At 35.7% G+C, this 27,830-nt stretch overlaps 1 protein-coding gene across 1 annotated transcript; it reads right to left on the bottom strand.

Annotated features, from left to right (window-relative positions):
• On the bottom strand, positions 1 to 26,894 carry ARFGAP3 (ADP-ribosylation factor GTPase activating protein 3). Its single transcript, XM_010188020.1, has 16 exons — positions 26,779 to 26,894; positions 25,489 to 25,561; positions 22,492 to 22,623; positions 20,372 to 20,455; positions 19,066 to 19,153; positions 18,621 to 18,677; positions 18,558 to 18,562; positions 17,051 to 17,092; positions 14,811 to 14,956; positions 11,092 to 11,217; positions 10,392 to 10,514; positions 6,527 to 6,664; positions 5,197 to 5,320; positions 4,076 to 4,166; positions 676 to 797; positions 1 to 150 (listed from the first exon to the last, which is right to left on the bottom strand). Exons 2-16 carry the CDS (start codon positions 25,513 to 25,515, stop codon positions 133 to 135), a joined length of 1,323 nt encoding a protein of 440 aa, XP_010186322.1. The 5' UTR covers positions 25,516 to 25,561; positions 26,779 to 26,894; the 3' UTR covers positions 1 to 132.
• Positions 26,895 to 27,830: the final 936 nt, after the last annotated feature.

The following is a 27,830-nucleotide window of genomic DNA, read 5'->3' as shown; positions in this document are numbered from 1 at the left end:
ACAAATACGGTGGAACAAGTGAAAACATCAACAGTCTTAAGGCAACCATCATTTGAATCAGCAGTCTGATTACTTGTGTGTCTGAAGAGAAATCCTTCGTTAGCGTACTTAATTATGTCAATACAAAAGATGTTATGAGCCGTATCGATCCTAGAAAAGTAAAAAAAAAAAAGACATGAGTATGCTTTCCACTGAAATAAATTAGTTTTACTTACATCTGTAAAATAAATAGTAGTTTAACTCTTAAAGACTTAAAGAAAACTGATCAATGCTTCCAAGAACTGGAGTTTATGGTTAAACTCCAGGATAATTAGTTTGATTTTCAAACACCCAAAAGCTCCCAATGAGCTTTCCCACTCATATGGGAAATGCAAACTAACTGGAGCACAAAGCTTGCTTTACACTATTGAGACCAGGATGTCTTCATTTTGTGCACAGACACAGATCAAAGGTCTTACTCTGAAGTCAGTTAAAGAGCCACAACAAGAGCTCAGCTAGATGATCACTGCAGGTCCATTCCAATTGAACTATTACATGCTGAGTTAAAAACTATTATTACTTTAAAAATAAGGTGACATCAAATAACTCCCATGATTCGGCGGCAGGATCCATGATATGAAATCCCTACCAAAAGACTTTAACTGATGTTTAATATATTGTAATATTTTTACTAACCTGTATAGATGTCATGACCCCATTAGCAAGTACAGAAAGTTTTCCAGCCACTGATCTCACTCCTTGTTTAAACTGAGCTATATCAGGAGCTGAAGGTAAGACATTTGTAATATTGTAGCTTCCTAAAAGGAGGCACACACAAGAAGAAAACAGAATTTTATATTAAAAGTAGCCTCTTTCCCAACCTACAGTAAAACATACTATTAGAAGCACTAAATATAAATGTCTTGACACTGTAAAAAACACTAGGCATAGACCTCAAATTTCTTAAGTGCATCTTCCTTTTAGTTTTTTTCAGTTGTTCATAATTCCTCTCAAAGTGTCATCTTCTACACTTTGTATTCCCAGCTGAGCAATTACTGTTTGGATAATATATTATTTATTTTGCATTTTCAATCTGCTGCAATGCTCTTTGTCTTGTATCCTAACCAGCTGTTATTACCTTGCAATTTAAAGATGAATGCACTGGTGGCTGAAGTGATGAACCCTGTTTGTATGCACACATAGGTAAGCTTTGCTTGCTGTATAAACACACAGATTTTGCATTACTAAATCTGTAATTATAGGTAAGGTAAAGGTAAGTAAGTTTTAAAACTCAAAAGCAAAGCTGGCAACCCAGCGTCCCTTAAAGCCAACATAGTTCAGCCAGTGTTAGCTCTGCTAACACTGCTATTATGAAAAGTATAGGCCTAAAGATAAAAGAAATGAAAGTAGTTTCAAAACTGCATGGTAAGTATTAAGATGCTAACAATTATAACCACCCATTCATTTACAAAAACAATTACTGGCACGCCTTAAATACCTGACACTGTGAAAGGCACAAATGGCAGTAAAGCAGCATCACCGTCCTACGATCTCGGGAATAAATGGGGCTCCTGAGAGGAAGCATCCCAAAATTTTAAAACAGACTGCAATCCATAGCCTTAATTTAGACACATAGCCAACTGACAGTTGTGATCAGTTGGGACACAACTGGTAACCCGTGAGCAGCTACTGAACCTCAGCCAAGCTCATCCAACCACAGACCTGCACAACCTGCACCTCCGTTGGCGAGACAGCAGCTCCACACAGAGCATTGCTCCACACCCATAGCCCTTTCCTCTCCTTTTTTTATTTTGTCTCTTTGAACAGGGGTGGAAGAGAAAGAGAGAGAGAGAGCACACCTGCAGCTCCTCTTTTCATTGGAAATTAAAGCCACCTGCCCCATTAGCAGGCCAAGACAGACATTAAGGTAGATAATGTGATTTACCTAAGCTAAGTGGCTGCTTTGCAGTGGCAGATGCAGAGTCACATTCAGAGAGCTTCCCACTCCACCCTTTAAAGGCAGATAGTAGCTGTTTTTACAATGCATGGCCACATTTGTCTATAGATTATTTCCAAAAATTCACTGTCACTGTGACAACCCTATTTCTGAACTGTAATTTTGACTTCCTTGTGATCTGTTCCACTTAAAATGCTTCAGAATTTTTGTTATTAAAGTCAGTGTCACGGAAATAAAAGTTGCAGATATAAATAACCTGAGAAAAGCTCTAACCACATCTCAGCCATGTGAATTTTCTCATATTTTTCTGGTTACATATGGTTGTCTGACAAACATCTCGTAAATGAGACAGGAAAGCAACTCTTTCTCTTGTGATTTCCTTCTAAATCAGCATCTGCAGGTCAGCCATCTGACATTCCATCTTTCACAAGCAACAGGTCTGAAATAACACAAAGTAAAAGCGTTTTCTTGCAGCCCCCTCTTTTTGGTAAACTGCTCCTACAGCATTCTGTACAAAAGCAAGCGTCCCAAAACTGTTCTACCCTAAAATCTCAGCTCATAAAACCAACTTTAGATTCAAAGGACATTTTATCCTGGCAAGGACCCCAGAATTACAGGAACATTTTTGTTGCCAGCCACCGATCTCTCGATTACTTTTATTTTATGGAACTAACGATGGCCTTGGCATTAACTCAACACCAGACAAGCCATCAGTGCAGTAAAATTGCTCCAAAAAGGGCCACTGTGAAAAGATATCTTGGGGTGGGGGAGTATAACAGACAAACACACTGGAAGGGAAGATTCTGTAGACTGAGTATAGTGTGAATTTATAATATACAAACTAGTAATTCCTGGTGGTTTTTTCCCCCACTATTATTTTAGAGCAGTTAACAACCCACAAAAATTGAGCAGAAGTTTAGTCTTTGTAATATAACTAAATTTACTGTTGAGTTACATGCCAGTCACAGTAACTAACCTCAACTCACAGGCAGGTATTTTTCATCCCATTATTAAGAACCTCTGCATTCCCCCACAAGCACCAAGAACCTTTCCAAGTTGTCAGTGATGAATAATCTTGTGTGCATAACTCACATACACATAGGAAACACTACATAACTGCCTCTAAGTATTCTTATTCAGAGTATGATATTTGATGATCTTGTTTTAATCACAAGTATGACATCACATTGCAAATATTCTTTCAAGTGGCTAAAGTAACTTACTGGGATTTTTGCTTTGTCTCCTCTCCCCGCTACTACCCTGCTCCCCCGCTACATACCACTTGACCAAAATCCAGCTTGTAACTGGTAATGAGTTATTTCTCTACTAGCCAGTATACTCAAAACTTGCTTTCAGGGGATCAAAACTAAACAGTCACGTGGCTTTTTTTTTCTTCCAGCTTGCCCAAAGTAAAATCAAATGCTGTATTCCGTTTGCTTTTGCAGCCTATTTATATAATTACTCACAGATTACAAGTAATTTCTTTCCATTTCTTCACAAGTTACAGAATGAAACCAAACCTGATCAGGCCAACAAAATTTTCCAGTATTCCTTACCTTTTCCCTTTCACACTATTGCACTATCCAAAAAGGGTGTTGGAAAGAAAATATCAGAGATTTTCAGTAGCCTAAGGAGTTGCTTTTGAGTCAATCTAATCTAATACTTTTTCCTTTCTAATTTGATGAACTATACTCTCCAGTGTAAGGTGTTCCAACAAATCTTTTAAGCAGACAAACCGACTGCAAAGTTTCCTTAATAATTTCGCAAGGTCGGTGTTAGAAGCAGATACCCTGATGAATGGATATGCCGTGCAACACCTAACACGGGAATTTCAAGGCCACTAACATTAAAATTATTTACAATATTTTAGTCTGTTACTTGCAACAAGTCACATAAAAAAGCAGTATAAAATATTGAGCTTACTGAACTGAAAATAAAGAACTTTAAATATAATAAATTATTTTTTTTTAAATGATGACTACACCTGTTATGCTTGTTTGATCTGCTAGCAATACTAATGCCTACTGCACTTTGCACGCCTCTTGCAGAATACAATGACAGCTGATAGTGTAACCAGAAGCACAGTATGGGAGCCTATTCGCCGCATGGTAACAGTTCCTCACTCTGTTGAGTATGTACCTGTTGGTTGTTTTTTCTGATCTTCAAACAAGTCAGCTGAACTTATAGAGGAGCTTCCAGAAAGTCTTTCTAGTCGAGCCCTTGCTTCATACTAGAAAAGAATTGAGAAGAAGTAGTTTTCTAACAGTATGCTGTCATCTTTCGAGGTCATGCCAGATAATTCATGAGATCATCGACAGTTTTAAAACACACAAATGCAGCTGAAGTTGATGATTCTGAAAGCTGTTCCCATTTTGTAGTTTTCACATGACTTAGAGAGTCATGAGTTTGTAAACACCTCAACTCATTTCTGAGCTGATCAATGACATTTACTGCTGCGACACCAAGAAACCTACTGTTAGCTACCCTAAAAAAGGGGACTGCTGAAAGGCAAAGGAGTATGAACTAAACAACCATTAAAAACAACTAAAAAATGTGAAATGCAGTGGTTGAGTAGAATAAGGAAAAGACACTGCAGTTAGCATCATGTTAACCCTTCTAAAATCATGATGCTTTTAGTTCAACATTTTCTGAGTTCCTTGGGAACGATAATATATTAATTACTTCTTTTTTTTTACATTACTGTTTACATTTTCAATTTTTCATTAAAAATAGGTTTTTTAAAATGATCCCTTGCCTCCAAAATGCAACATAAGATTAATCTGGTTTTTATTCCTAGGCTGATTCAATTACACGTCAATTGTTGAACCATTTATCTGCTTGCTTAGCCTAACAAAAGAAATAATGTTTCCATGGAACAAATACAGAGGGGATAGCTGTTTTAACAATGTTTTGTTAGCATCAGCTTGGGTACTTAGGAAAAAAAAGTAAACCTTCACCCAGCAGCAGCAAACTGATCCTTTCAAAAATAAAGCCCGCTGAATCATAGCCTACCACTTCTATGAGAGAGGAACGAAGTTGGAGGTAAGGTCCTACTTGCAACTGCAGCTTCTTATGAAATACTAAACTATTAGAGACTTGGACCTTTCTGTCAAACAAATGTTCAAGTGGACATAATTCTGCAAGCTTACAAATTCTACCAATTTTAACTATTTATTGCCTTCTCTTTATACAAGAAGACCATATTAATATTCAAAGAATATTTTAACATTCAAAAGTTTTTATCACAGCGTTCTACTTACATCCGCATGATCTTGCCTTCCAAAATACATGTCTGATGAAATTGCTTTTACATTGCCAAATTTCTTCTGTGCCTCATCTGTGTTTAAAGATGGCTCATATTCAGGCTTACGACGAGATGTAGGCCTAAAAGAAACAAGAAACTGCATCAGTGAGTGTAACTTTTATTTCTGTCATGGCAGAATGGAATGAATCAAAGAAGAAGCACTATCATCTTTGTTTTGTGAAGCATGAAAGTATAATTGTGATTTTTTCTTAATAAAAATTAAAGCAGTGTAAACTCAGAATAAAGAAATTCAGATAACTAAGTTGATAAAACAGCAAGTACCTTTCCAGTGACAGTTTTACAAGATAGTGAAAGTATCATATTGCAAATTTATTTATCTTGTATCTTTATTTTCAGAGTTCATTTAAAAAGCAAGCCAAAATAATGTCAAAGACAGAATATTTCTACACAACCTCAAAATAACCTATAACACAATGTCAGTGAAATTCAGATTTGAACATAATAGTAAAAAAAGATTCAGCTTCCTTGGAACTGTCACTGCCTTTCACCTCAAACACACATATTCAACACTTGCCTTTTTTCTCCTCTCTCTTTTTTTTAAAATAAATGTATTGAAATAAGGAAATAACAGTGTTATGGACATGAACCCCTGTTTTGTAACGTGCATCAAGTTTTTAGGAAAAAACAGAATATGCTTGGATTTAAACAAGTTGTACGTAAGTGCACAAACTGCACTGTACAGGTAAATGAAAATACAGGTAATACAGAAGCAGCAAATACCAACCAAGCACACAAAAGCCCACCTTCTTCCATTTTCCAGTTGATTACAAAGATAACAGCTGTCAAAGAAGAAATATATTCATTTTTTATCATCACAACAATTAGACCTGTTGTTTGCAAGTATCTTGAATATCTTCATCCTGAAAGGCAAGTACTCTACAGTTTCATTCACTTGGTAACTGGGTTCTGCTTGGTTCATCAGGCAATAAACAAAGCAAGGAAAGCAAGTATGCTCTCAGAACAGTGCAAATATTTGAGTTTCTCTCCACATTTTTTTTTTACTTTTTTGCTGAAATGCTTTGGAAATTACCCCCAGTATATATACACTCTATAGCACTGAACAAAACAGTGCTTAAACATGTAAATAACAAAAAAATCGGCTTACAAAAAAAATTCAGCCAGGAGGTTCCTTGACTGCTGCTGAAAGTTATGGCCAAATTTTCCCTTGACCAAAAAAAAAAATCCCAATACTATGATCAGGACTCAAATCATATTAACAAGCTTGGGATTGTTGTACAAAAATCAGTTAGGCTTTCTTTGCATACCTGTCTGAAAATCCTGTATTTTTTGAAGTTAACATCACATCAACATCTCTACTGTTATTTTCTTTCTTCCAAAAAGAATCTGTAGTGTCATCCCATTTAGAGAAAGTACTGCTCCTCAAATCTGAAGAATCATAGTACCTAAAAGAAAAGAAAAAAAAGTATTGGAAAAGTAGGAACTTTATATTGTTAAATAAACATTACCTTAAGAAGTGTTCAGCAGCAAGTACACTTTTAGTGAATAATCTGGATTTCATAGTATTGGTTAGAAGCTTTGCGCAGTTGAATCCAATGGATCTAATTTTTTTTTGCACGCATATTTAACCAAATGAAAAGTTCAGCCTTTCTTTAGGCTGGAGATGGTCATGAATATGCAGTGGAATGCCTGAAAGATCTGGTCCATCAAAAACAGCAGAGCAAAGTTCTCATTACTTCAAAATACTATTTCTTCTTCAGTGTCAGACAAAGCACTGAAGCAGAACATGGTCAAGATACCTCGATGATTTAAGAGCTTCAGAAGCTGAGAAAGCTTCAGGATGAACCTTGTGAGCAAGGCATCATGATGACCCTCCAAGGTAAGGCAGCCTACTCATAAAGTCTTGGTGCTCCTGACACTCCAGGCTAAGAAACCAGCTATGAAAAAAGCCGCCACAACTTTAAAGGCACTTTGAACACTCCAGAGATCCAAGAGCACCCTACTAAGCCATGGCATCCAACTGTACTGTGGTTTCACATGGGGCAAAATCTTCTAACTAAGGGGCTAACAGCAGCTAATCTCACAGTTCTTCCATACAAGGCAATCTATAAGCTACACATGCAGAGAATCCGTTCCCATTCTTTGAGACATCAACAAAGATGCCCTTGTCTCTGGTTGTGCATATATTTTTAATACAAATATTAGTATTAAATACGTCTGCTCTTTATTGTAACACGTTTTATTAATACAATGCTACATAACAAGTCTTAAAAGTGAGTCTTAATTTGACAATCTTCTCTTGCATATCAAAACTGCAGAGAAGACACAAACAAAGAAAATTGAAAAAAAACGTGTGCTTCATAAGTGGTACCTTATCTTGACCTTTTCCCTTTTGATTATCTCCACATATCTAAACTTATAGGGGAAAAAGCCACCAAACAAACAAAAAACACCAAACAAAAACTGCCAAACAAACAAAAACCTGCCAAACAAACAATCTGCACACACACACTAAAATGCCAAAGATTAAGAATTTCTTTTTGTGGATAAATAAACTTTCTTAAAGTTTGAATACGACCAGGAGAGGGAGTAAGATGATGAAGATGACAGGAAGCTAACAGAATGGAATAATTCAACAGAACAAGCACAGGATATTAACGTGTGCATCTGTATTTTGTGAGAAGCACCTTTAAAGAAAAAAAAAACACCAACAAAACATTCTCCGTGTTTGTGTTGTGAACAGTCAGGACATTGTTTTTGTAGTTTATGGGAAACGTGACACCTTCAGCAGCAAAGCCTCCCACCTCTGCACATGCAAAATAGCAGGGACAGATCTGGAATGAAGTTCTACAAAAAGCAGGAGTCTCTCCCCTTCTCTCCTGACAGACAAAGGGAAGTGCATTTAGTGCTCTAAGCAAAGGGGACTCACTGCAATGCAATCTTCACCTTCACAGTAGCACCCTACACAGTGGATGTTATACCCAGGAGACTCCTGAAGGTCTTTTTTCCTGCTAAAAACCTTTTTACGCCCTATGCTTTTTGAATACAGGTAAAATATCCAAAGTAAGAGTTATAGATGACAGTTGAAAAGAAAAGAAAATCACAGAATCTACTTTTCAGGGCATGTCACTATACCAATTAAATCTTTCACTGCTTTCACTGTTTGTGTGACCTTAGGTTGTTTTCAGTGCAGTATCACATGTAAAATAAATAAAAGGAAAGCAGAAAATCCCAGACAAGAGTGGTACAGCACCAGAAAGTAGATGGTATTCCAAATTTCTTCATTCAGCTGTCGCTCACCCTTACATCAGCTTAGAAATACGGCAAGGCACTACATGCTTTCCAAAACCAGGGTAATTTTTTTTGCCTTGACTCATCAGTTTCTGTGTTGTATGTCTGTATGGTAGCTGGGCTCTTATTCCTGTTGACCTAATGAAGAAGTCATGGCAATCTTTAGAAGTTCCATATGGATGTGTAATAACAAATAAGGTCTGTGTGTGTGTGTATAGATATAGATATATATATCTATATCTATACACACACATACACACACACACACACATACATGAAGCTATCCAATCTCACAGTGGCCACCAAAACCATAAGATGTGGCAGGTGCTACAAGAGCTGATTTGAAGAAAACTACTTATTTTCGCCATCCTTTCAGATTTTCATAAATTTGCGAAATACTTCTTCAGTATTTGGGTGGGGCAAAGGGAGAAAGGAAAAAATGCATTTAATAGAAAATAAAATTTTACAGTTATGTTAATAAATACTGTATGAATTGTAGCAAACAGACAAACTAAAATCCAAGGATTTTGAGATGCCTCAATTATATATCTAAACCTCAAGACATTTAGCTAGCTTAATTTACAGATACTTACAGGCACTCTAATATCCAACATTATTATTTTGCTTTTGGGCATATACTAAGATGATATTAAAATTACTTTACCTCTATTTCAAAGCCACAGCTTGGAATAAAGGATAAGAGCCACCTTACAAACCTTACCAAGTCCAACAATCTGATTTTATACTTTCCTTAAAGAGAATGAATTTGTATACCAACTCCAATTAGATTCTACTATTGCTATAAATAGAAGAACAAGAGCCGGCAACAGCTACGTTATAATTTATCTTGTAATTATTGAACCAAAACACACTAAAAAGACTCTTCCATAATTCATCTTTTGCCTGCTAGTAGGCTTATGAATAATTTGACAGCAGTAACAGTTCTTTTCAAGGAACAAATAGAGAAGCACTGAAATGATGTTTTATTTTATGAGACTGCTGCCAGTTTACTTGGTACTATATTTGCATTTCTGCCATTAGTGATTACATTACAAAGCAATGACACAAAAGGCTTTGTGTTTTTATTTGCCTGTCTACAAGAAATTAGGTACAATTTTTCATGTTCTGTGGCACCAATCCGATAAAGACAGTTTACAAAAGCAACACCTGTTTCTTTCTATCAGTGCAGAAACAGCTGTTTGACTGCAATTAGTGCCTGTAGGACTGACTCTTTTTCTTCTTCCCAACAGCAGTATTTTATAATTTGCACTGCATTCATGCTCTGATCAAAAATTCATCAATTATTTTTTGCTCACCTTTTATGTTCAAATAGCTATCAAATAACACCGCAGACATCTACACAATACATCCAACACACAATACCTCAAAAAGATTTAAGTCTTTGTATTTGGCACGCGTCAAGTTGAAAGACTGATACAACTGTAGGACATCTAGTATCAGACGTGGATGCTTGTTTAATTTAAATTGGAAGTTGAAGACAGTACCACAACAAAAAGAAAGAATGAACACAAGTAATTCTGAGAAAAAATTCAGTGGATTCAGTATACAGCAAATTAAATTTTATAAGGCAACTATCTGTGCAAGCAGAGACTAGACCCTGAAAAAGACAAATCACATAATTTGAACTACTTTCTCCTCAGAAAAAGTAACTACTCTTCTTTATAAATACATCTGTCATCAAGGTAAGGTCAACTATTTCAGAACTTTTCTGATCTAGATGTCCCCTGAAAGTATGCTAGGTGTGCAGACATGTCTGTTTTCCTCCATTTTTATCTTAAGTTTCAAATATATTGTGTATATTTGAACAGATAACTTGCATATAATTCTACCCCCACTCAAAATAAAAAGCTTATACATTACCTTGAACTAGAAGAGAAATATGAGTGTTCTACATCATCGGTGTACTTCTTCTTCGGCCTTGCAATTGCAGGTGTTTCCTGCTCTATTGTTTGCATATCTGAGGTGACTGAGTGAGAGATGCCACTGGGGACAGGAAGAAAATAAGTATGTAAAGAGATGACAAAGCTCACACCCTAGAAAAGAAAGAAATGAAAGCCCAAATCTGAAGCTTGCTGATAAAGCCCAAGCTATACAAACATTTAACAAGAAAAGAGGAATTAAAAAGAAAAAACAACCACCCTGGAAAACTCAACTGTAGTTCTCTGAAGTAGTGATAGGACTTCTGAACACATAGACCATTTCAACAACTCAAAACACAGCAATGTGACTTTTTCAGAGTTTTGACTTGTAAAAGAGACTATACTTAGGTTGGTACTGTTCACTGAAAACTTCCTGACTACCTTCCTCACAGTCAGCTAATGGAGGCAAACACCCTGCAGACATCCCACAATTTAGGTTAACACCTGTCTGGCAGGTTAGAACTTAAATCTATCAGAAGCAATCCTGCCTCTTCTTCCTGACAAATACCAGATTCTTTTAGGATATTATTTAAGTTTCCATAACACACTTTAGTATATTTTCTTCATTTCACAGGCAAAATGAAGGATAATCATATAAAGCCATTAAGTATTTTAAATTCAGTGTATAGAACTTCACGTACCTTCTGTTGCTGCCAAACCCCATGCCAAGTCTCTCCAATTCATTCTTCTTCTTGCCAGATAGATTTAACTTTTCTTCTTTTGTTTTAATATCAAGATCTCTGTAGGCCAACCGTAAAGATGATACCCTAGAACAAAACGTAGAGTTAACATATAACTGTAAAATGCTACACTGAATGCCCAGCCCAATAATATTGCAAGAAAAATTAACAAAGCACTCTATTTTGTATGCTGTGTGTTTACTGAAAATAGCCACTATTAACTGGATCGAATGCCAACTATAAGGGTGGAAGAAAGCCAGTAGAGAAGACTGTCTAACCGGTACCTCCGTCTGTGTATGAGCAGGTAGTCTTTTTCAAAACAAATGTGAAATATGCTACTGCTGAAGTTCAGGACACAGCTTTGCATCATCATTAAGCAAACCTGAAAAAGTCTTTCTTCCACAGTCCTTATTCTATGGGATATCAAATAACTGTCAAAATTATCCAATTCAGACAGACTAGAGTACTGCGGCATTCAAAATACAATCCTAAAAATGTCTTCCCCTAATACATAGCTTGGCCCTGTTACATCTCCCTCCCTTCATCCCCTTTGTGCTCTCAGTGGTTTTAACACTTGCTATATATGCACTCGTGAGACAAGTGCTAGAGGTACACCATGCTTCCCTATTGATTGATACTGCTCTTCCTTGTGCCCCAAAAGGTATCTCAGAGGATGGGAGAAGAGAGTCTTTGTACTCCCAAAATATTTTATATTATAGAAACTTTGAAGCATCCAGAACATATCATTTTTCTGCACAGCTGGCAACACAGTTCGTCATCTGAAACATCCTCACAGTTCAAGATACAGTAAGCTGCCTTTCTGAGATGCCATGAGCCTTCCTATACTTCAAAAGAAATTTAAGTATTTTCCAGTAATATCAGTTTAGCAGAGACAGAGGTTTTTAACCTTGATTACAGAATTGTAGAAACACTACTTAAATTTCAATTTTTAGGTTAAAAGGGATACCAATAGTAATTTTAATGAGCAATGCAACAATATTTTAATTCATAAGTAGTGACTGGCACAACGTACAACTACACTATTGAAAGTACAATATACAAGTACGCTATCAGAAGAAAGGTAAAGAAGATTTAGGATGCTGCTGGTAGACACCCTGCTGCAAGTAGGAAGGAATTACCTCTGTGTGAAAATCCTTATAGCTTTCCATCTGTTTCGTGCAGAAACAGGAATGAAAAGAAAACAGGTTTTTGACCAAGGAATATTGTCTTCCAGTGTGTCTCCTATTTTATTCCTGAAACAGACTCTTCTTGGCTTGATTTTTTTCTGGTCCCATGCATACTGACTTAATTTCAACCTGGAGTACAAGACGCCCCTATCAAAGTTCCTACCCTGGTGGTTAGTACAAGGTGGTTAGTGCAAGACAGGAGCTGTGTGGCTGACCCTGTTAGAATGAAAAGGGCACAGCATCTACTCATCTTTCTTCACAGACAAGGGGTGTAGGTGCCAGCCTGCTATGAGGAATGGGACATCACTCCTCCACTGATTTCAAAAAGGAAGAGAGAGATCTCAACCTTGTGATGATAAGGAATCCTTTGATCAGGGCTTTCAGAAGACTCGGAGCCAGAACTAAAAAAAATCACGACATCTTATGTTCAGATGCTTACAACAATAGAAGTCAGATACAAACCAGGATGTATCTGTGGAATGGTTTTTGAAACCAATGAAATCAGAAAAATCTATCTTCAAAGCACAGAATATGTTCAGGGACATTTTAAATCAATTATTATAGTTTAGGACCAACCGTGACACAGAAAATTGAATAATATTCTCTAAAATTCAACTTGAAACTGCTACGGATAAAAATCTACCTAGGACTAAGTAGAAAGATTAGCAGCCCATCTTATGAAATTTGTGTTATGAACAAAAAAAATAAAACTTATTTGCTGTTGCTTAAAGTAAATAGAGATACTGATCATTTATAAAAAATTAACTCCAGTTATCTATTGTCTTGTCAGCACACAGCAGAAAAGAAAGAAACTGCATACCAACTATAAAGATACATTTTAAGTTTTATGTTTTAAGTCTCAGAACTCTTTCTCCTTCTAAGTACTAGACTACAAAAGCATCGCTTCCATTCCTGCCATATAACAAAGCCACACTGAATTAATTTACTGAAGTTCATTAGTCAAGCTTTTAAAATTAAAACCGTCACACAAATTAGTTGGAAGCAAATGCAATTTTAAAAGTATCCATCCTTCTTTTAATTTTAGTATATACTGCCACCTACAGTTAAAAATCCAAAAAGTTAATCTCAAGGGAAACAAAGAGTTTTTTTGCCTCTACTGGGATAGGATCCCTAAACTGAGGTGTATGTCCACCCCTCATGTTTGCAGACATTTTTAGAGCGTTCTGGCCACTGCAGAAAGGTTGCAGTGAAGTTGTACTAAAAGCTGACTTCGATCTATATAGTTTTATACATTTCTGACAGAAAAAAAATAATTACTACTTAGGACTTTTTTCCAAACTTAATTATATCATTAAAGACAGTATCATTAAAGAATAATAATAAATAATAATGAACAATAATTTTTCTTGTTATTTAGTACTCCATTCCTCCAAGTCACTATACTGTTAGTTTTTGGCAATCACTGAGAAGCATGACTTTGTGGTAAAAATTCTTCAGGAAAAATGAATGATCCCCTTGTGATTAGTATTCTTGACACTATTCACATAAAACATGCTTTTCTGCAGAGGCTACATAAAAGTAATCAAAAGGAGTAGGGAAGAGATTATAAAAAAGCTTGGTACCACGAGCTCCAAGTGATCCTATAAATACGTAATAATTCAGAAAAGTTCTCAATAGATTATAAAAATTATGCATCTTAGAACTTAGGAGAATATGTTAAGCTTTACAACAGTCAAAATGTACACTAACCAACTCTAATAGTCTAATCTTGACGAGAACTAACAGTATGTTAAAAACCAAAAACATGTAGCATAGAAATGTAGTGGAAGGAGCTAGAAACAGCACCCTCTGAGCTTTACACTGAGTATTTATTAAGATGGACTAATAGATTCAAGGCCTCAGACAAAAACATTCAAAAGGTTTTGGTGCAAATGAAGACAGTTCCAGCATATAACAGCCGAAACTTAAGCTGGCAATTCTTTAACTACTTGCTGCCTTCAGCATAGAAACTCCTACCCAGTAGGTACAAATAAAGCTGAATATTTGTGTGCTCCCTATGCTCTTAAAAAGACTCTTCTAAATTGCATTCAGTCCACTACAGCCCAAAAAAATAAACTAGGTAACTAGCACGGGGTAAAGAAATTTCAAGAGGCCAGAATCTTCTGCAGTAATACTTAAATTTAACATATTTTAGATTTATTTCACATTTTATTCATATGTATCAGTAGAATGTCTCTTTATTTTTTGTGTTAAATAAGAATAACACTAAGGTTATTTTTAAAGACAGCACTGGGCTATTTCTATACAGTAAACCATCAACTGTGGAAACATACACTTAACATCAAAAAAGGGCAATGGGGGAATTACTGCTTGGTCCACCTAATCCACATCTGGGATTTTTTTTTTTAAAGCAAGAACCGAAGTTTTATTTCCATGAGCTAATCTCTGGTAGTATTTAAAAAGTTGACAATTACTTCATGAACATCAAATTATGCTTCATGTTTTACCATTGTATATATAATTCATACTTACAGTGGCTCTTCCTTCACAATTTTCTTACTGCTATGAAGATCTTCTTGTTCCTTCATCTTATCTACGGCTTGTGCTTGTTTTTCAATCTCATTAAAGCTTTGGCTGCTCAATTTCTGTGCCCCCAAACCACCTTTTTTGGCACCGAGCTTGATTTATGGAAAAACAAAAAACAAAAGCCTCAACATTATAACTGAGACAATCACCTCAATGGCCTTAACAGTCAACTGTGAAAGCAACAGCAAACACCACACTCTGTTCAGGAGCATATGAAAACAGCAATGAAAATCTGGAGCAGAAAAAGCATTTTTTGATACATGCTGCTTCTACTAACCCTTACAAATTTAGTTAGCTCTGCAGTCAAGCATCATAGGGAAATGAAACTACTGTAGTTTTAATTGTTCAGAAGTTGGCATGTTCAAATAAATATTAATATATAACACAACTTTACTTTCTTACTAATGAATTTTTTTGCATAGGAATGACATAATAAAATTTGTTGCAACTGAACCATTTGGTGCTCATTCACTTAATTCACAATTTACATCTAGAAGTGGCAAAAATTCTTGAATTAGTTTTCACCTGCTAGTGTTAGTGTGTTAGCTTAAGTATTGATTTATTCATATTTTTAATAAACGTGTACATAGGTATTTACTGATTTATGATAGCAGATCAATATAAATTTTTGTCTGTATGTGTATGCACAATTAGCCTTTGCATGTAACAAACCATTGTAAACTTTTTTCAGATAAACATGTCAGCAAAGAGCTTCCAGTTTTGCACTCATTCTTTTAAAATAATTCTATTTCTAACTCATATTATTTCAATACAGGGATACATATTCTTTCATTCTGATTATCAAAGATTTAAAAGGTACTTAACACTACAAATGTGAATAGACACAATGATGCTGATTCAGACGGTTGCGCAGCACTCAAACTGCTGTTTTTAGTCTCCTGTGTGTTTAATTCCTCATCTGAAACACTGCAGGAATATTAATTTTCATAATACATTTATCTTAACTTGTTAATGCTTTAAAGTCTTCATTTAAAAGCTCTGGCCTATGCACCTATACTTTTAGGCTTTGTCACTACTGTTCACAAACTGCATGTGCACCTGTAAACTCAATTATGTTATTCTTACTATGAGGGAACATCTGCATTTACCACTTAGAATAAGAAATTCCTCTTGTGTATTAGGGCCCTCTAGCGGAATCAAGAAATAATAGGTTTCAATCTAAACGACTCTTTTCCAATAAATCTTCAAAATCTTCTGCCATACAACAGCCCAGACTTAAAAGAAGTGACTCTGTGTAATATATTGTCACACTCATGGTCTAAACTTAGGACTATTTTCTTGGGACTCAGGAGCCAAACATTCAAAACCTAGCTTTTCCTAGCTAACTTCAGCTAACTCAGTTTTCAGCTTCCTTGAACCAATGTTCTGAGACACAAAACTCTCTTCATTCCTTCTTTACAAAGTTCATATGCCTAAGTGCAGAAATTGAATGCAGCTGCGTGTTATCTACCATACTGCTCTGTGTCAAGAGATGAGAACTGCTCTATAAATACATATCTGAACGTCTCAAATTCACCTTATATTGACAGATTATGCCACACATGCATATTTAGTCACTCAAAAGTGCTATCAGAACTTCCTCTGTTTTCAGGATTTGCTACAAAAAGGTCTCAATTCCAACTAACTTCAGTGAAATCCCAAAGAAGCTCTGCAACCCAGTATCGGCAACTGAGAAGAAAGGTTACAGGATACCAGTGGAGTTGCAGGTACGGTTGTGAAAAGAACTGAAGTGGGATACAGACCTTAACATCAACATATGCTTTGACATTTTTATTTTACTAATTTTTGAAAAGGTGTCACCTTCTGTTCAGGTCCAGACAGCACAAAGAAAATAACACTCAAATATACATGTGGAAGTCTAGGCAGTACAGTGAGCTACATACATGAAAAACAGACAGCATTTATCTTAGGTCACAAAACTACCAACAGTTCTGAAGCAACAGTAACTTGTTTTAGAAAAATTCGTCTTAACGACAATCTGTTTTCAAACAGACCATTTGCTGCCTTGATAGAGAAATGGTTTTCAATTCTGTTTGTTTCACAAACTGTTACTGAAACAAGTACTATTTAGTGGTAACTTACATGTTACATTTCCATATTGCAACCTATGTATATCCAGAGATCTACAATACAGATAAAAATATGTATTATTTATATATACTTACCCCCTTCTTAGCTTGATTTGGCTTCTTTTTTATCAAGGTAGTCTCTGCAAGGATTAAATGTACATCACTTGACATAAAATATTAATTCCAGAACTGCAGAAGATAATTTCCACAATATCAGGCTCAGAACAGTTTCTAGAATTTATTTTAATGCCGTGAAGTATTACAGTTTCTGCAGTGAGAGACTGCGATACTAAACTGAGTTACAGGGAACAGAGCTGTGAGTGTCTCCAAGAAAATCTGAGAAACTGTCTCTGATTGAGGATGTGGAATCTCTTGCAAATACATAACAACAATAAAATTACAGCTCAGTTTTCAGTTTTAGAAACCTGCTAGTGAACAGAACAAGAATGGGGGACTTACTTTGCATTAAATCTTGAAACACAGAAAAGAATTGAACCTGCGTTCTGTTCTGCATAAAGTCTGACACAACTCCTAATCTTGATATTTTTAATGAGACCCTACAGTACTCACTACTGTATTGTGCCTTCTTGACAGCTACCCTGAGCCATGGTAAATCCCCCATAGTCAGTTGTCTTCAATCAACAACTCCTGTTGAATGCTTGTACATACCAAAAAAACCCAAACCTAGTTCGAGCTGAGATTTAGTTGGAAACAGGCATACACAGAACTGAGATTCTTCATGTAAGATCGAAATCATAATGTCCAAAACAAACAAGAAAAGCATTTGTTTTATGAGAACACGTGTTAAAGAAACAAATGAGAAAAACAGGAAGTGTATGCAGGTAACTAATTTTTCCTAGTCTCCAGCTCACAAAAAAAAAAAAAAAAGAAAAATCTAAAACATAACAAAACCCAACCAAGTGAATGTAAGCGCAGTGATGAAGACCAACACCTTCCTGAAGGACTCAGTCCCAGCCACCATTTCTTTACTACCCCTGTGCTGCTGAGAATCAATAGTCCATATTCTCAGAAACCTGCTCCTGCGGGATGATCCTCAAAATAATAAATCACTGATGTATTTTATTCTAGTCTATTATTTTCTTTTTTTTTTTAACTTAGTTATACCACCACACACTCTTCAGTGTAAGTAAATTAAGACTCTGGACACTGAAGATATTGTATAATAAACACAAGATTTTTCCAGACTTAATTTTTATGTTTGGTTTTCTGAAAAGGGAGCAAAAACTATGTCTAGATAGAAAGACTGACCTACTAGTATGACATTTGTTTGCTCAACATAAATAACAGACCATTAATCACAGCGCAATGCTCTATTCCACCTGTGTGCTTCAAATGCAGAACTCAAAGTAGTCTAATAGGAAGTGTAAAACATTATTGGTCACCTTTATTAGGTGTGGTACCTGCAGCATTTAAATTCATCAGGTCAGCTAAGGTAAGATAGATAAAACCAGGACAACACTGACTAAAATTAATTTTTTAGAAAGAGTTTAACAGAAGAAGTTGCAATACAAATTCAGATGTTTCAACTAACTCATGCACACTGATATTGAAGTAAGAGTTCCACACCTCTTCCCAGTCACACATTCTCTGTAAAAATGAGTATTTAAGTACACCATACTGGCTGAAATCTGCTCACGCTCATTACCTAATGCAGCTTTTGGTGATGTACTAAGGCAATCAACACTTGGTCCGTGTTCTGGTCCTAAAACATAATGAATAACGAGGGTAAGAATATCAGAAGGCTCTTTAGAATGCTTAAAACACAAAAATACAACTCACTGTACTCAGGGTACTCTTTGATACACACAGCATAATATGTTATTTCTATCACAGCTTTACCAGTTACTAAAAGAGCAGCAGACACCAAAAGATTCATCTAAAGTCTTTTGAATTAAATTTTAATTGGGATTTATACTAAACATTATTAAAGGAACACATAGTCCCACACATTCCATCATAATCCTTCAAAAAAGGCCTTCTCCAAAATTCTTGCCTTATTAGCATAGTTAGATTGTTTAATTATTACAGTAGGGTAAACAAAGAGACTACCAGAAAAACGCAGCTTATTGTTAACAAGGAATCAGTCAAACCTTCATAGCATTCTGGAATACTTTCTGAAGTTTTCTGCTGCAGTGAAACTGGCTCTGGCTCTGATAACACACACTCTGTATTCTTTGCCTTGAAAAAAAAATAAATCACAAAATCAAGAGTGCACACAAACAAGAATACAGCAAATAAACATGAGCATTGAGCTCAAAGACTGCCTAAACATGTCTGAATAGTTAATATTGGATTCTTATGACTACAGCTTCTATGTTTAAAACCTGTTCTCAGAAGGGTGCTTATTAAAGCTACAAGAAATGCCTACCTTTATTAAAAGTGAGCTGGTTTCAAATGATTTCAGGAATTTCAGTACGTTTACAACCCAAAAAATATGCATTTTAAATGTGCTTTAGATTTATTTATTGCATGCTGGCTATTAAATGTCTTTACTTATAACAGTAATACAGTAGAGGAAATATGGATCATTTATGTACATATAATCACCAAGCCTTCTCCCCACACTAAGCTCTTGTACTTCCAATTTTCTAACAATTTTTGACTGTGAGCAGTCCTCCCAGGTCTTCCTGATTAGTCCTCTCATTTCCCTCAGGCACATCCTCCCCAACAGGGAGGTTTGTAACCTGGTCACAACAGTATCAACTAGTAGTATCTTTTCCACCAGTGCTGTGCCACTGCCAGTTCATGCTTATTCTTTCCTAAAACCTCAATCTCAAAACAGCCTGACATCTCTTTCAAAACATCCATACCCAAATAATCTCTTGGTTATGGTGCACAGACTGCTTGTCTATAACCTTCTGCCTTTGCAGATACTTGAAAAGTTTGCTGTGAAAATTTACTCTATCCTGCCCATACATTCTCTCCAGAGGGTTTATATCAAGTTCCTTCTTGAAAACAACAGTAGCAATAGCTTTCAGAAAGTTACTTTAACATTTTCGAAGGAGATGTAAGTATTTTGGAGGAAGAAGAAAAGCTTCTGCTCAGCAAACGCTTTAAGAACTGTTAAGACTTCACTGATTAAAACCCTAAGTCATCACATTGAAAGCAGAGCACTCCCAAACAAGGAACCATGAATCGAAGTGGGATTGTATGTCTACAGAAAACATAATTTCATTCCACATTTAGCTGCTATTTGGGTCATTCTAAATTACCTTAGAAAGTGGTTCACATTCAGAAAGAACTAAGACTCACAAAAGAAAAAGCAAATAAATGTTACCTCACTGACCTACCCTTTCTCTATAAGGTTTTCTTTCAAGGTTTAATACTCATCCTAGAGCACACAATTAACCTGAGTGTTTAGAAAGCTAACAAGAATGAAATGCAGGTGATCTATACCTTGGGAGAAACATGGGATGCAAAAAAGTCTTCCTCTTTGTTTTGAGGTGACACAGGTGGCACTCCACATCCATCTGTCCACAGCTAGAATTAAGACAGTGAGAGAATTTTACAAGTCAACTGCATTAATATATTTTTTTTCAAATGCATTAATCTTAAAATTGCTTTTTAGATTTTTTTCCTGGTACATAATTTTTCCTTACAAATTTATCTGAGCTTCAATATATGACATTTCTCTTTTTTTTCATACATCTTTGATGTGTTCCTTCACATTATGCATTTCCTTCCTAACAAATTGTTCAGTGCAAGCTGTGCTACAGTAATACTGTCAATATTTAGTATCACTAGAGCTTTATAGTAAGTAAGGTGGGTTTTTTTAATATTCTCATATAAGGTATTTTCTCTCTAATTATTTTTTTTTGCCCAAAGGGAAAAAAACAACTTGAAAACATAAGACTAGCAGTCATTGGAAACAGTATTCAGAACTGTATCTGTGTGGTCTTGTACTCCCATCACGTAGTCTGAGAGTCCCAAAACCTTCTCCAAAGTTAAAGCAGTTTTGCAAGATGCTAACAGCTTTGAGCAATGCCTGATCTCGGGGTGAGCTGGAGGGCCCACCGTCCCACAGGTCATTATTAGCATCATGCAGGACAGGACTATAACCTATGATTTGCACTCCAAGGTTACTCACAGGCAAATAATTTCTCATTGTTCTTTCTACTACGTGCAAAAGATACATGATCAAAAGTAATGACCTTTGTCCAAAAGGCTACTGAATGTACAACAAACTTACCTCATCATTCAACAATGACTCTTATCAGTAAGTTACAGAATAAATTCTTTAAAATGTGACAAGGGAGGGGATGGTTGGTAATAAATCTAATTATCTAAATAATTTACTTCAGCAGTTTACATAGCACATAATCATTTAAGCTTGTAGTACATAATTAAAAAATATATTTACCAGTATTTTAAAATAAGAAATACATAATTAATATCAAATAATTGGGTGGAATCTGTAATTGAAGTAAGATAATCACAGTTCTTCAAAGTGTCATGTGGGGAACTTGCCATCAACTTAAATGCACATGGTATATATTATATATATAATTATATATTTATATATTTACTTGAACGTGTTTTACATCTAAAGCTGTTTAGCAAGTCAAAAGAAATATTCTCTGAAGTTACTGATGTTAATTATATCGTCTATAACATTTATAATATGGAATAATTATAATCCACTAAATTTCAAGCTACATGATACACAGATTAGAAAAAAAATCCCATGTTATTGTTTTTCTTTTAATTCCCACTTATCTGATCAACTCCAAATGAATCACAGACTTCAATAAGCTGAATTCAAGAATCAAAACACGCTTTCTGTGTATGCAGAACAGAACTGCTGTCAAACATTTAACACCTCAGAAAACTAAGTCTGCATACTTTGCTAATGACATCTTCCTGTCAGCAACCTAACAATGTTCTGAGAGCACGCACAACCTATTTCAGCTTTTTTAATGGAGAACAGCAAGTTCAAGACATATGTAACTTGCTGATTTTTCAAACATTATTTTTGTTGGGGAAAAAAGCAAATCCACACATTGAACTGTTCAAACTAAATCCCACTTAACTCACAAATACTTTGTAGTTAATTCTAATAGCATTTTTACATGCTGTACTTCTCAACAATAATTCAGTTCCAGATAAGCAAAAATAAAAACACTACCTAGTTCACAGAGAAGTGCTAGCGTTTTTGTTATGCAATACCACTAATATAATTATGGAGCACAGCTGCAAAGAAGCTTCCATTTTGAAGAAAATCTGAAGTTTCTGCCTAGAATGCTTAAGTTTCTGCAAATGTTATAATTAATGTTTTGAATAACCCAGAAATGACCCTGAAATACCTAGTCGAGCTCTATTTCAATATTCTTTTTCCAAACAAAAAAGGTAAGCTACAAACAGTTTACTCTCCAGCTTGCCTACTCATCATAATGTGTGTCAGTACCTCCCAAAAACAGAAAATCTTTTGCATTACTAATTATGAACTTTAAATAACTCTAGGCTGAAAGAAGATACAGTTCTTCAGAATTCTTAATGACACAGGACACACTACTCACATCAGTACCATGCTTTCTTGTTGCCTGTGTTGCAAGAGATTTAATCTTCTCCTTGTAAAGCTGAGCACCACGACTGTTATATTTTGCGTTGGTATCATTTGTTGTGCATCCATGTTGATGGAAAAAAGCAGACTATGAAGGAGAACACAGAAAACGCCATGAGAAACAGGCTTAAAAACCAATGCCATTTAATATAGAAATATACCACAATGCAGCAAAATACTCTGCTCCTCTACTTAAACCTAATCTTTTAAATTATGAAGTCCATGTAGATCTCCAAAATAAAAAGAAAACTCCATCTTGGTAACCTATTTACATATAAATAGAACAACAGAAAAAACAAATACATTAGTGGGATGTTTTAAAAACATATACAAATGCAAGATCGCCATTAAGTGCAGAAAGGAGGAGAAGGTAAAATTGACTGCGAATACCTGTGCTTCAAAGGACATTCTTGATATTCTGAAATGCATTGCTTGGCTTCATGTCTAGCATGCTAGAGAGAACAATGTATGTTCAATAGCATCAAAAGGACTGTACAGAAATCGTCTCCTATCAAAAGAAAAGTGTGTGTACGCACATATATATGTACACGTACATGTTTACATGCGTGTGTAGATAAATATAAATATAAAAATGAAAAATTCTGATACAAGATCTTGAAACAAAAGCAAATCAATACATTTATATGAGTTTGACAAGCAGTCTGAAAGATTAAAAAAAAATTCTCAGTACCTAGAATTGACTAGCAAATCGCATCATACATTCTTGCACGGAAGAACACGTCAGACTGTTACCGTAAAACATAATAAACAAGTTTCTGATAGGATCAGCAAGTCTAGATAACCTAAGGTTATGACCTTATATGCTGCAATGGCAAAGCACAAATCTTGTATACAAGTACCAGACTCTGTATAAGAATTAAGCAACAACAAGGAGGGAGATAATGCCAGTCAGCTTCTGTGATTAAAACAGAAATGGTTGAAAACATCACAGATGCCAAAAAGGCTGTGCATTTTTGCATTTAAATATATACACCTATGAACTTAATATTCAGAATGTCTTTTCTGTAAACTCTAATTCCGCACATTATAGAGGTTTATCACAAAAATAAACATAGAGGTTCCTTATTACAAAAGTAATTAAGAAGACACTAGATTTTCTAGCAATCCGATACATAGCTATGACACTCAGGACTGCTGTTATCCAAGATTCAGCATCATCAGGCAATCACAGAATACAAATTATTAATGTTAATCTGATAGTGCTTCTTAACAGTAGTCGGTAAAAACAGAATGTGGCATTTAACTGGAACAAAATGAGGATTTTTTTTTTTAAATGCAATTATGAGAAAAATGTTAATTTTACTTTTTAAGTTGTCCAGACAGTTTAGTAAACTTGTCTTTGAAGTTTCACGTATTAATCTCCCTTGGTAATCCAAAACAGGCCATTGTGAAGTTGAGGTATTTGAGGGGTGGCTATGGATATATTACACCTCTTGGTACAGTGTATGATAGGAAACAGTGACATCCAAGCAGAAAGACAAAAACTCATAAAATAAAGGTTTATTGTTATTCTCCTGCTTTCTAAGATTAACTGAAGCACTTTTTCAAACTTTGACATCTTTTCTTTCCAACTGCCATTAACCCTTTGTATAACAAAGTTTATATAGTTTAACCAAAGCTTTTAAGTCTTTGGCTAAAAAAGAAAGTATTTTTCATGCAAAAATCTCCCTCTTCTGATTAGTCAAAACTGTGATTTTTATGTACTAAGTGGCATACCAGAAACTCAATGAGTAAATTCATATAATAGCAGTATTAATCCAGAAAGGTGTAACTTAGAAAGGATAGGCAAGAAAAAGAGGGACAAGACATCACGCATCTGCTCAGAATTGTAAGCCAGAGACAGTGATCTGCTGAATGCATAATTCAATAAAAAGGGTTTGACTGGAAAACACAGAAGTGTAAGAGAGATAATAATGATCCTGAATTCATCATTTTTTGTTTGGAAATAGGGAAAAAGTAGACGAAACAGCAGAATATTAAAGTGTAAGACAATAAAAGCAGATTGTTAAGAATTTTTTTTTTTTAAGAAAAAGCCCATGGAAAGCAAGTTTGAGTGAAGTTTCTGAAAGAAACAACATTAAGGACAAGGCACAAATGAAGAAAGATAAGGGGTAAGCATTCAGGCAATTAAAAGAAAAGTAGAATTGCTTAGGGAAGTAGAATGCTTCCACACTGGGTGGGTCAACTTAGGGAAGCAATCTCCATTACTGGTGGTCAATCTTTGAAAATACATGGGAAAACAAGCAAGATTCTGAAAGAGTTGGCAAAGGAAAACCTCCTCTTTTAAAAAGGAGACCAAGAACAATACATAAGTCAACATAACTTCAATTTACAAAAATATTGTGTAACAAACTTATTTGTGAGTACATAAAAAATCAAGTTGGAAGTAATATCCAATATGAATTGGCCCAAACCAAAACACTGCTCTTTCCTCTCTGACAGTGTAGCATGTCTTGACTTCAGTTGCACCTCAGGTATTAAGTATGATCTTGACTTCAGTGTGACTTTTGATAGGGACATGATTTTTGGCATGATATTTTCATAAACCAGGCAAGGAAACACAGTAACAGCAAGATGCCCATAAGCTAGGTTTACAAGCTGTTGTAAAGCAGTCTTTCAGCATCTGTCAATGGTTCCCTGTTAAATTAGACATGTATTGACAAGGAATCCGATCTGGCCTTTTCAGTGATTTTTATTAATAACTTGTAAGAAAAAATAAAACATTTGCAGATTATATCAAGATGGAAAAGTTGCAAGAAGCATGGAAGATGAAATCAGCATTCAAAGGAATTCTTAAAAACAAGAGGAAAAAAAAAAGATAAGTGGACCGGAAAAATAAAAATAACGCCAAGCTGTAAGCCAATAAGGACAGACAAAAGCTTCCAACCCTAACAAGCTTCAATGTGCAAAGCAAATACTCAGGATTACATACAGCATTTGCATTTCCTCCAACTTGCATGCATCTCAGCTGAAACCAAGACCAATTGGAATCCAGTTCTGTAGATCTAAACAGAAGGAAACATTCTTAATGTTAACTCCAAAGCCATTTAAAAATCTACTTTTTTTTGTAAAGTGTTCCTCTTCTCCCCCACTTTTTTTTTGTAAAGTGAAAAACATGCATATATATACAAAAGAAAATCTGCAACAATACATGATGTGCAAAACAAATTAATAAAGCCATGTAGAACTGCCACAGTTTTTCAAGCTGTAAAAGCTTGAGAAAAAAAAAAGCATCCTCTGGCTAACAGGTTTTCCCTTTAAAAAACCACCAATACAACACATTTTCAGGAATCACATTTGAACTCCATCAACAGCAGATGACAATCACATGTAACAAACAAAGTGACAATTCAAGTGTCATATTACAAAAAAAAAAAATAAACTCATTGAGTATGAGAAGAGTTAATACTGTGATCATTAAAAATGGATTCTTGAGAGGCCTCCTGTCATGCTCTTCTATATAGCAGAAAGGCTGCAGAGGGTGAATTTTAATTGATAGAAAACAGCTGCTTTTACCTGCAATCTGTTTTTGGATGCACTGTTCTCACTCACTTCAAGCAGAGCCTTACATTTCAAATATGTAATTATTTATTAGGACAAAAAGGCCCACAGGCCATCAGTTAGGATGCTCACCTGAAATCTGACAAGCTCAGGGTGCAGATTTACTGCACCACCTGATGGATGGAGCTAAATAGCTGTCAAAAGGGATAGCCCTTTACACTACCCAGCACTATCACTTGGATGACACCACAATGAACTACTTTGGGAAGCAAAGCTGGCAAAATGCTGTTTAGCTTTCTAAACTGACTTACTAGGGGGTCAGATTATCTTCATGAGCACCACACTGCAACATTGTTGAAGATAAGAAATTAATATTTGCCTCAGTCTTCATTTGGAGAACTGCTAGAACACTTCAGCATGCTTACTCTGTTCGTCATTTTCATCATCTTCAATGTAGAAACAAATCTGCCAACCAATGTGCACTACTAACACAACAGGCAGCTAATGGGAATAGGTGCATGGTACAAATTCTACTAAACCATACCTATTTACCTAATTCCCAAGCAGCTATCAGACACATCAAAGCCATTACAAACATTTAAAAGGTCTGAATCAGTAGGTGAGAGAAGAATGGCTTTTCCTTTCTAAGCAGGTATCTGAGCAAACAAACAAAAACACTAAAAGGCGCAATTTTTACTATAAAGATAAACACATTACTTACCGAATGAAACTCAAGTGAACACCAAGTGATCGATGGGTCCCTGAACAATCAATACAGAGAAAAACTCCATATGTTATGCTTGCCCAGCTGGGGTTTTTGGCTCCACAGTCGAAACACACCTTGAGGAAAATAAAGATCAGTATCAGGACTTGAGCATAACCAGGTCTTACAGCTGTTATAGGTCATGCTAACACCCTTGCAGCAACCAAGCTTCATTAACTCATCCTTACAGCATCTGTGACATGACAACTTCATATCATCCTGATTATCTAAATATAAAGAGGAGTTACACAATCTGCCCACGCTTGTGTCTCTTTGCCCTAACCAGACAGGACTACATGCCTTCCTGGTTTCCATTTATAACCAGTGTGCACAGGGACCACAGGCTGAGAACCCACATCAGTCTAGTTCAAACACACATTTAATGCAGTACTTCCAGCACTACTGAAATACAAAAGCATTTAAGAAACATTTTCCCAAGGGCAGGCTCTCTTCATGACATACTGCTGAGTACGCTTTCCCCAGAACAGACGTGTGACTGCAGTCATCAGCAGTACTAATGGCATCATTACCTACTTTCCTATACAGAACCTCTGACTCTTAGAGCAAGCCTCTGAAACCCAGCTGTGTGAAGAAAGCATCCACACTGTGTACTGCCTAGCCTAGCACTCTCTGCCAGACGTGACTATTTGTATGATGTATCACACAGGTACTGTTCTACAAGTCCGTAACACAGACTGGTTAAAAAGCAAAAGTGTCCGTAATTACTGCATAGACAAACCCAAGTACTTCTTACCCTGTGCCACCACATTAAGACTCCTAACATTCAGTCAAAAATACAAGAGGTATCCATGTCTAAATCTCATATACCTTACAGGTCTGTAGACCACAACTTTCAAGTCCTGTTTCAGTTATCCTGAATTTTGTAACTTTCCTTTAGCCAAAGAAAGCAAGAACAACAAAAAAAATTACCAAATATGAATCAATTTTCAAATGCAAGGAAGAACACGAATTTAAATGGAAACAGCTATTCCTAGTTAATGCCATATGCA

This window comes from Mesitornis unicolor, unplaced genomic scaffold (assembly GCF_000695765.1).
Source record: "Mesitornis unicolor isolate BGI_N332 unplaced genomic scaffold, ASM69576v1 scaffold42607, whole genome shotgun sequence".
In the NCBI taxonomy this organism is placed as follows: Eukaryota; Metazoa; Chordata; class Aves; order Mesitornithiformes; family Mesitornithidae; genus Mesitornis; species Mesitornis unicolor.
The sequence above is the reverse complement of the archived record's forward strand: the minus strand, read 5'-3'. Positions and strand labels throughout refer to the sequence as shown.